Here is a 10,767-nt window from a genome sequence, read left to right as displayed (position 1 = left end):
GTGATGCGCGACCACTTCTCGCGCATATGCGCGAGGTCTTCTGCCTTCAAGCCGCACATGTGCGCCCAACTCTCTGGACTTGGCACTCACCTCATGTACATCTCGCGCATATGCGCGCACATATCTCGCGCATATGCGCGGGGTCTTCTGCCACCCACACGCATATGCGCGGCTTCTTGTCGCGCATATGCGCTAGGTGTTCTGTCCTCGCATATATTCTGTGTTTTCTTCCGTCTTTTCCGGTGTAATTTTTTTCGTCTATAATCATATCTCAATTATCGACAAATCATATCAGATTACAATAATCGAAATCTCGGGCCTTACACTGCTCCAACACTAAACTGATTTATAGTATAATCGAATCCCGCATCCACATCCAACCGTAAATGATTGTTGTTAAAGGAGGTTTCCAGTACATCTCAGATGAAACCTGCATCAATGGTTTCAAAAAAGTTCCCCTTAAACAAGCTTGGCGATAAACGCCCAAGAATAATAAAGCCCAATCAATCTTAAGAACATTCTTCAGGCAAGAGTAATCATGTTTTCGCTTACAAATTTCAAAGTACTGGACCACAATCCACAAAATGCCCCTAAAACCGTCGCAAGCAGCTCCAAAAAATAGACGATTTCCAAATATGTGATGTACATTTATGTAAAATCCATAGAATCTTGTTTCTATCGAAAATGAGGGAACAAATTAAATTTAATAAATTCTTTTTAGATCAAGAAATCCATGGTATTTGTCCAGAGTGGGTCTTATGTGAGACCGTATCACGGATCTTAATATGTGATACGGGTCAACCCTACCCATATTCACAATAAAAAGTAATACTCTTAGCATAAAAAGTAATACTTTTTCATGGATGACCCAAATAAGAGATCTGTCTCACAAATACGACCCGTGAGACCGTCTCACACAAGTTTTTGCCATTTGTCCAACTCTAAATCACTATAAAATTATTCAACTCCTAGTCAAAGTAGAATACATAGTCAAAGCATAATGCTATTTTTAAGAAAAATAATTTTTTTTATTCTTTATTAAACATTACATCTGTTTTCCATTTTAATCATCCAATTCAATCAAATGAGCACTCCATCTAAACAATTGAATCCATTATCCATGACCTAAGATAATGCTCCTTTTTGCAAGACCTAAATCAAATTCAAAAGAGATCAAATTCAAAAGAGACCGGGCTTGTAGTCCGATGGTCTCATCCCTTGTCAGATTAGTCGGTTCTTCGGGTTCGATCTCCTTTCCCCGCGTGTGTTGTAATAAAAAAAAATTCGAATTAAGAAAAAGAATAAAATATTGTGTGGGAAATATATAATGAGACATTATCAATTTTAGGACAAATCAAACATTAGTGGAAACATGTGGGTTTTGTCTCTTTTTTTTTTGCCCCATTTGGGAGACAAATGCTATAATATCAGTGTCCACGATCTTGATGGACGACAAATTTATAATTAAATTTATAACTAAATTTATTAACTATGCTTATATATTTATTTATTTAAAAATTTATCCACGACACTCCATGCCACTGTGTACGAAATATTTTTAAAATAATATAAATTGGGGATGATTACAGTTTTGGTCAAAAATATTTTATTTATTTTTTATTTATGAGGTACTAATTTTTTTATTATTATTAATTTTAGACTTCTTTCCCAAAAGGGATGTTAAAAAATATGAGATACCAAACAATTTAAGTGGGGAACCATAAGGAAGAAAATATTTTTTATCCTAGTGAAAGAAATATCTAATGTGATAGATATTGTTTTGATGTAAAAAAGATAATGATAAAAATGAAATGTATTTGATGTCGACCGGGTAAATTGGGTAGTAGCTGGGTGTGCAATCTGCCAAGTCGGGTGTTTGGATATGTGTGCGATTCGAATGCTCTATTGCGAGTTGCTAATGACCTGGGAAGGCTGAGTTCCCTGTCACCTGAGGACTAATGCCCGGGGTACTGAGTATTAATCCTAAAATCACAGAATGTTAAGGGGGCGCCGGAAGTTATTCCGGCGTATCCACTCCGACGCTCAAGTCAGTGATGCATGCAAAGGAAAACTTAGAGAGAAAATAAGAATATTTGTGAGTGCTTGTGAGTATTCAGAGAAGAGTTACCCTTCTGTAGTACCTACAGGGGGGATTTATAGATGAGGCAGGTAGATAACTTGCCCGCGAAGTTCGGATGGTGGTCCATGATTTGGGGTCATGGGCCACGTTGCAAAGTAGTGGGCCACGTACTAAGAGCTGACCTGGTCATGGAACATGGGAGAAGGGGTTCCGCGATGTCCGGAAGACGTGGTGATCAGGGAGAGAATGTGTCCCTATCTCGGGTGTTTCCCACCCGGGTGCCTCTGAGATACTTCTCGGGCCGGGAAGTTTTTACCCCGGGTACTGGCTGATTACTCCCCGGGCGTTATAAGATCCGGGATCCTTTTTTCACACCGGGTCGCTGAAGGTAATTGTGCTTCGATATCTGTTCCGCGTTCTGATCTTGCCCGAGTTCGAGAACCTTCCGGGTCAGGGTCTATACCGGGGCCCGGGTTCCCTTGGGGGCATCACCACTCCCTCCTAAAAAAGTCGGGCTAGAGTCTATCTCGCTGTCCCGATTAGTACAAAACAGCTCTTCTGGTGAGAGTGGAGTCTTCTAGAATTCTACAGATGTGGATACCATTGCTGATGCTGTCGTAAGCCCTAAAATTCAAACTTATCCACAATGTTTCGCGTTTCGAGGGCTGTTACGATATCTCGATATTTATGCCTGTCTTTTCTCCTGCTCGGTGCAACTTCCAATATTCACCTCAACCGTTGATATATTCGAGAATCAACAATCGTGATACATTCCTCTTTCCTATATATATCTGGTATCCTCCAACCCTTCCGCTATCCCTTGCTGATTACTTCAATAAATATGACCGATGCAAGCAGCTCGAGAACTCCAGGGATGACCGAAGCCCTTAGGGAGCCCTTGGCTCCATCCCTGCTGACCATGCTATTGTCATCCCGGGCCCTAGTGACCGGGCTGACCAGCCACCAGAAGGGTATCTTATCTTCTTCCGAGACCAGGTTACCAATGGCCTCAGGTTTCCCCTTCACCCTTTTTTTATTGGGATATCTTGCCTTCTTGGCATTCATCTCAACCAGTTTCATCCTAATGCTATTAGGATGATGACTTGTTTTTTCACTCTCATCTCCATGCATCCCGATATCCCCCTCGAGCCCTCCCTTTTTAATTTTTTCTTTATCTGCTACATTGGCGATTACGCCTTTTCTTTCAAGACCCGGTCTAACCATAAACTTTTCGGAGATATTCCTTCTTCCGTCAAAGACTGGAAACGCCGGTTCTTTTACATTCGTCCTGCTAACCTTCCGGAATGCCCGATTCGGTTTATTTTTATTCTTCCTACTCAGCCGGGTTTTCTTGAAAACTACCGCACACTTGACTCTTACACCCAGTGTGAGGAGGTGGTAGGCAGTAAGGTGTATAGCTCCTCTGCCCTCCTCGGTGAAAATTTACTGGTGACTTACGGGCTGAGCCCCGGGGTGGTGGAATCTACCGATCGCATCATCGAAGAGTTCGATGCCTCTCGCCCCGGTAGGTTTCTTCCGCTAGCCCCTATTGTATTTCCTTTCTGCTTTATCTTTTTCTAATGGGCTGTTTTATTTTCTGCAGACGCCGAGATGAAAGAAGCATTTGCCCAAAAGTGGGCCGAGGAAAAAACGGCTAAAAAGGCTGCCCGGAAGGCCGCTGCTGCTGAAAGGAAGGCACGGGAGCAACGGGGGTCTTCATCCCGGGTGGCTACTGAAGACCGGGTCGAGGAGGAGCCGGCATCCAAGGTGCCTGTCGGAAAAGAGACCCCGGCTACTGTTGAGGCCGGGCAAGCTCATACCCCTCCGAGTGTTCAGACTGCCAAGGCCACCAAGCCCAAGGAGCGAGGGGTTATTCTAATCGAAGGGGAGGACGAGTCCTCGGACCGACCCCTCCAGACCACCAAGAAAAGGAAAGCTTCAAAAGAGCTTGTCCGTGTTGAGCCCCGGGTGGTGACCCGGGTGGCTCAGGGGTTCGGGCTTGTCCCGCCAATGTCTACTGATGGCACTACTTCCCCCTCCCCTGCAGTGCCCGAGACCATATTCTCGGTTGGAAGTTCAACGATGGGCTTTCAAACGTTGAAGCGGGTGGCAACTCCTGCCGAGGAGACCATCCTTCAGGCTTCGAAAGCAGGGGATCTCATGATGGAGAGCTTCAATCTCCTTCTGGCTGTAAGTATTTTCCTTCCTTCTCCTCTGTTTCTTCGTTCCATCATTATACTCTCTTCCTTACGTATTTTTTGTTTATTTGCAGGGCGGGCAGATGGCTAGAGCTGCCTTGGAGAAGATGGGCGCCTTGCAAAAGACCACAGAGGCCCGGGCCGCCTCCGCCAAAGCTCTCCATGATGACGCCTTGGCACAACTGGCTCAGCTCAAAGACCTCCATGCGGAGGCTATCCTTGGTCAGGGCACCACAATAGATTGCTTGCAGGCCCAGCTTGAGGAGGCCCGGGCAGAGGTCATCTCACTAAAGGCTCAGCTGGAGAAGACAGAGACCCGGGCCGAGAAGCTAGATTTAGATGCCCGGGCTGCCCTGGATGATTTTCGGCTGGCCACCGAGAGAGCAGGCGAGCTGGAGGCGGTTCTCGCGGCTCGGGAGGCGGCTCTTGCAGCTCAGGCCACCCAGGAGGAAGGGTGGCGGGCTTCTTTCCTTGCTACTGCAGAATTTCAGCAGATAGTGACAAATAAAGCCTTTCTTTATTTCAAGTTGGGCTTTAACAAATGCAGGGGGCAGGTGAAAGAAGCCGGCCTTCTACCCCCGGAAAAGAAAAGCCTGCTGGACTTCGCCCGGGCCGTAAACTCCTTGCCAGCTGATGGTGCTGAGGTCCCGGACGAAGAAGAATCCGAGGTGGAGGAGGACTCAGAGCCAGAGCCTGCCGCTTAGACGTTTAGCACTTTTTCTTTTTCTGGTAGTTGTAATAATTTTTCTGAATCTAATGAAATTTCTTCCATTCACCCCGGTGTCCTCGTGCTAACTTGTGAATAAGAAAAACTTACCCAGTGTTGGAAGATAACCTGTTTATGATAATATCTGAATGATAACATTTAGTAATGTTAGGTACCGAGGATCAATCAACTTAGGCAACCGAGACTTTGGATTCCCCCGATTTGACAACAAATTGAAGGGAAGCCGGGGCATGATATCACCCGGGCCCTTAATAATAGTTTGAAGGGAAGCCGGGGCATGGTATCACCCGGGCCCTTAATAATTTGTTGAAGGGAATCCGGGGCATGGTATCACCCGTGCCCTTATATATATATGTGCCGGGGTTCGGGACCTACCGGGCTTAAGAATAATCTTCTCCGAAGCTTGATTTTTATTGCCAAGTAATCACAGGAAATTTACAACAACTTCTAAGGAAAATATTTCTTGAGGTGAAAGCATTCCAGGGTCTTTTGAGGGGACGGCCCTGCTCATCTTCTAGATAATAAGCGCCCGAGCTGACTCTGCGCACCACTTTGTAGGGTCCTTCCCACCGGGCATCAAGCTTGCCAACATCTCCAGCCGGGTTTGGTTTTTTGAGGACCATGTCTCCTATTTGGAACTCTCGGTGTCGGACCCTTTGGTTATAAGCTTTCATCACCCGACGTCGATAAGCCTCCATTTTGATTGCCGCTCTTTCTCTCCTTTCTTCAATGAGATCGAGTTCACTGGCCCGGGCATTATCATTGTCTTCCGGATATGTGTGCACCCGGGTTGAAGTTTGCCCGATCTCGGCTGGGAGCACTGCTTCAGAGCCATACACCAAGCTGAATGGTGTTTCCCCGGTAGCTGTTCGAGGTGTAGCACGGTATGCCCAAAGAACACTGGGCAACTCTTCTACCCAGTCTTTTCCAACTCCGTATAACCGGGCTCTGAGTGCCTGGACAATAGTACGGTTGGTTACCTCAGTCTGCCCATTGGCTTGTGGGTAGGCCACTGAGGTAAAAGCCTGAGTAATCTTCATCTCCTCGCACCAAGCTCTGACTTTATTCCCCTGTAATTGCCTGCCGTTGTCAGATATAAGCTTCCGGGAGATCCCAAACCTGCAGACAATATTTTTCCAAAGGAATTTAAGAACCTCTTCCTCCGTGATTTTGGCCAGGGGTTCTGCTTCCACCCACTTAGAGAAGTAGTCAATCCCTATGAGCATGAATTTTTTTTGAGCTCGGGCCACAAGGAAGGATCCCACAATATCCAGGCCCCACTGGTCAAAAGGGCAAGAGGCCCGGATAGGCTTCATCAGGGCCGTTGGGTGGTGGTTAATGTTGCTATGCCTTTGGCATCCCTCACATGAGCGGACTACCCGGGCATCATCTTGATGCATAGTAGGCCACCAGAATCCAGCAAGCAAAGCCTTCCTAGCCAGGGAGGTTGCTCCAATATGATCTCCGCAGCAACCCTCATGGATCTCCCTTAGAACATAAATGGATTCATCCCCGGAGATGCACTTGAGAAGGGGACCCTGGAAAGACCGCCGGTATAGGATGTCATTGATCACAACAAACCGAGCCGCTCTCTTTTTGATTTGGCTGGCCTCCTTGACATCCTCGGGTAGATAGGATCGGGAGATGTAGTCAAGGATGGGGGTGGACCAATTATCTTCCAGGGCTTGAGGAGGTCCGGTATCCACTGAGGATACCAGGCTAGTGTGGTAAGATATACCCGGCTCCCGATAGTCAGAAAGTGAAGCTGCCATTTTTGCCAGGACATCGGCTTCAGTATTTTTCTCTCGGGGAATCTGCTCTATGCTCCAATCTATGAAATGTGCTGATAACTCTTTGATGATAGTCAGATATTTTACAAACTTCCCCTCCCGGGCCTCATACGCTCCTTTTACTTGTTGGGCTACCAACTGCGAATCCGTATAAATAATGACCCGGGTAGCTCCGGCATCCCGGGCCGCTTTTATCCCGATGATAACGGCCTCGTACTCTGCTTCATTGTTGGAGGCCCGGAAGTCCAACCTAACTGCCAACTGTATTTTTTTCTCGGTGGGTGATATCAGTAGTACTCCCACCCCGCTGCCATCTTTGCCGGAAGCCCCGTCTACAAATATTCTCCAAATTCCCCTGATATCGGGGACAATGATCTCAGTGATAAAATTTGACAAGGCCTGGGCCTTAATCGCCTTCCGGGGCTGGTACTCGATGTCATACTCTCCCAATTCCACATTCCACTTTACCAGCCTTCCCGAGATCTCTGGCTGAGTCATGATTCTCCCGAGAGGGGTATTGGTCAGCACAGTGATGGGATGGGACAAGAAGTACGGGCGAAGTTTTCGTGCTGTAATTACCAGGGCTAAGGCCACCTTCTCTACTTCGGTATATCTAACCTCGGGCCCTTTGAGTGCATGGCTCACATAATAGACCGGCCTTTGATCAGTACCTTCTTCTCGGATCAGTACAGAGCTGACAGCATACTCAGTGGCCGAAAGGTACACCCAAAGTTTCTCCCCGGGTCCAGGCTTCTCAAGGACAGGGAGCCCGGCTAGATGATTCTTCAATTCTTCGAAAGCCTTCTCACATTTTTCATCCCAGCCAAACTCTTTGGCCTTCCTTAGAGCTTGGAAGAAAGGGTAGCTTCGGTGTGCAGATCGGAAAATGAAGCGTGATAAGGCGGCGATTCTCCCTGTGAGCCTCTGCACATCCTTGACTGACTTTGGGGATGTCATTTCAGTAATAGACCTGACTTTCTCCGGATTGACCTCAATTCCTCTCTCGGTGACCATGAACCCGAGGAACTTGCCACTTTTAACCCCAAACGTGCATTTGGCCGGGTTTAACCTCACCCCATACTCCCGGAGAGTAGAGAAGGTCTCTTCGAGGTCTGGGATGAGCTCAGTGTGCGCCCGAGATTTCACCAAGATATCGTCCACGTAAACCTCGATATTCCGTCCTGGCTTGCTTGGTGAATATCCTGTCCATCAATCTTTGGTATGTGGCCCCGACATTTTTAATCCAAAGGGCATGACCACATAGCAAAAGGTTCCTCCCGAGGTAATGAAGCTGACCTTCTCCTGATCTTCCCGGGCCAAGGGGATCTGATGGTACCCCTGGTAGGCATCCATGAAACACAGCAATTCATACCCCGATGTCGAGTCCACCAGCTGATCAATCCGGGGTAGGGGGTAGCAGTCTTTTGGGCAGGCTTTGTTTAGATCCCTAAAGTCAACACACATCCTCCATTTGCCGGCTGATTTGGGTTACCAAGACTACATTGGATAGCCAGGTGGGAAACTGGACTTCTCTGATCTGCCCGGCTCTCAATAGTTCCCCCACATGATCTGCAATTACTTTATCCTTTTCAGGACTAAAGTGTCTCTTCCTCTGCTTTACTGCCCGAGAACCCGGGATGATATTTAACTTGTGCTCTGCTACGTGAGGGTAGATCCCTACCAACTCTGATGAAGACCATGCAAAGATGTCCGCATTCTTTTCTAGGCACTGTAACAATTGGGCACGGGTGGCTGGTTCAAGATCCCGGGCTATTTTTGTTGTCTTCGTGGGTTGCCCGGGCAGGATGCTTACTTCCTCCTGCTCATCCCCTTCCACCATGCGCACGTGCTGGATAGAGTGCACCTCCTCCTTCCATGGCCTCCTACTTTCTCCTCCTCGTCGGGCTCTTTTATTTTCAATCTTGACGGTCTCTGCGTAGCACTTGCGGGAGGAGGGCTTGTCTCCCCATACTTCTCCAACTCTGTTCCTCACCGGGAACTTTAACTTCTGATGGTAAGCCGAGGCTACAGCCCGGAAAGCATTCATAGCCGGCCTGCCTAAAATGATATTGTAAGAGGTAGGAGCACTTACTACCGTGAAAACCGTCATCACCGTCTTCCTGAGCTCCTCAGCTCCTATTGTGAGGGGCAGGGTGATTTCCCCCCGGGGGTAAACTGTGTGGCCAGCAAATCCGAATAAAGCCGTTTCCACTGGCTGCAACTGGTAGCCCTCCAAATTCATCTGGTCCAGGACCTCCTGGAAAATAATGTTCAACGAGCTTCCAGAATCGATGAAAACCCAGCGGATGTCATAATTTGCCACTTTCGCTTGGATGACCAAGGCATCATTGTGTGGGAGGCTAACTCCCTGAAGATCCCGGGGACCAAAGCTGATTACCGGCCCCTCATCCCTCACTACATCCTCCACTCCAAAACTCTCATGTCGGGAATGTGCTTTCCTGGCCCGGTTGGAATCTCCATCCGTTGATCCCCCCGAGATCATTTTAATCACCCCAAGGGTGGGCGACCCTCCTCCATCTCTGTTTTCCCGACCACGAGACGTTTGATCGGTGTTATCTTTCTTTTCTTGTCTGTCCTGGCCTTTTTTCCCCGGCCTGTACCCTGCATCTTTATTTACCCACGGGGGTCCCCGAGACTTCTTTGTTAAATGTGCCTGCTCACCGGGGCCCGACTGGGAAGGGGCCCGTTTCAGTCTTTGGCACTCACTTGTGCTATGAGCACATTCTCCATGATAGGAGCACATCTTGAGAGTGTGTGGCAGGCTTGGAAGTGACCTATATAATTTGGGTCCCTGATCACCGCTGCAAAGATGGACTCCTTCACCCCGGTGCGGCTTCATGGGGGCGTATCTAGAGAAACGCCCGAGATTATTTCCCCGGGCGTTGTCCTCAACTTTCCCGACTCGGTCATTTCTTTCTCTGCGGGCGGACTCCCTCTTCTGCCACTGTGCTTCCTCCATGTTTATGTACTTTTCTACTCGGGACAGCAGATCCTCAAAATTCCCGGGCTGCTTCTTCACCAAGTACCTGAAAAAATCTCCTTCCTTGAGTCCCTGCGTGAACGCTGTAGTTTTGGTCTCAGGAGCACAAGCCGGCACCTCCAGGGATGCTTTATTAAACCGGCGAATGTACGCCCGAAGAGACTCATCACCTGACTGCTTTACCTCGAACAGGCTAAAAGCAGTCTTCTTGTACCTCTTGCTGCTGCTAAAGTGGTGCAAGAAAGTGTCTCTGAAACCTGCAAAAGATTGTATGCTCCGGGGCTTCAACTTCTCGAACCACCTCTAGGCAGAGTCCACTAGGGTGGTGAGGAACACCTTGCACTTGATTTTGTCAGAATAGCAATGTAACATGGCCATATTCTCAAACCGGGTGAGATGCTCATCAGGGTCTGAGTTTCCATCATACTCCCGTATTTTGGTAGCTTTGAAATGAGCAGGGAGGGGCTCACTTACAATCTCCAGGGAGAAGGGACATCCCTGGGAAGCAGCAGGGGTTGAAACCTGAGATGACCCAGCTTTAGCTTCCAACTCTTTCACTTTCTTCTTCAAATCTTCTAGCTCCTGGGCCATAGCAAGGGTAGGAGCTTTGGAAAACGCCTGGGAATTCTCTTCTCTGTCTCTCTCTTTATCGGGAGGAGACTCTCCCATTGCCTCATTTTTCCTTTGACTGGATGGGTTCAGGTAGGCCCCTTTCTGCGAGGGCTTTTTGGACCGCAGCAGCTATCAACTGAGCCAACTCCTCTGGGAGGTGACTGGGCGATGGATTTTCTTGACCTCCTTCCGGATTTTGAGGACCAGAGTGGTTCCCAGTAGTTTTACGAGTGGTAACCATATCTACGTCTTTAGCTAAAGTTTCCCACAGACGGCGCCAATGATGTCGACCGGGTAAATTGGGTAGTAGCTGGGTGTGCAATCTGCCAAGTCGGGTGGATATGTGTGCGATTCGAATG

General features: G+C 48.0%; 1 protein-coding gene across 1 annotated transcript; it reads right to left on the bottom strand.

Moving 5' to 3' along the window:
- Positions 1-5,415: 5,415 nt before the first annotated feature.
- On the bottom strand, positions 5,416-10,465 carry LOC140830221 (uncharacterized). The gene is made up of 4 exons (XM_073193504.1): positions 10,140-10,465; positions 8,254-10,022; positions 8,092-8,133; positions 5,416-7,997 (listed from the first exon to the last, which is right to left on the bottom strand). The coding sequence occupies exons 1-4, from the start codon at positions 10,463-10,465 to the stop codon at positions 5,416-5,418; spliced, it is 4,719 nt and encodes a 1,572-aa protein (XP_073049605.1).
- Between the last annotated feature and the right edge of the window lie 302 nt (positions 10,466-10,767).

This window comes from Primulina eburnea, chromosome 4 (genome assembly GCF_022965805.1).
Source record: "Primulina eburnea isolate SZY01 chromosome 4, ASM2296580v1, whole genome shotgun sequence".
In the NCBI taxonomy this organism is placed as follows: Eukaryota; Viridiplantae; Streptophyta; class Magnoliopsida; order Lamiales; family Gesneriaceae; genus Primulina; species Primulina eburnea.
Note: the sequence above shows the minus strand (reverse complement) of the source record. Positions and strands in the feature narration are given on the sequence as shown.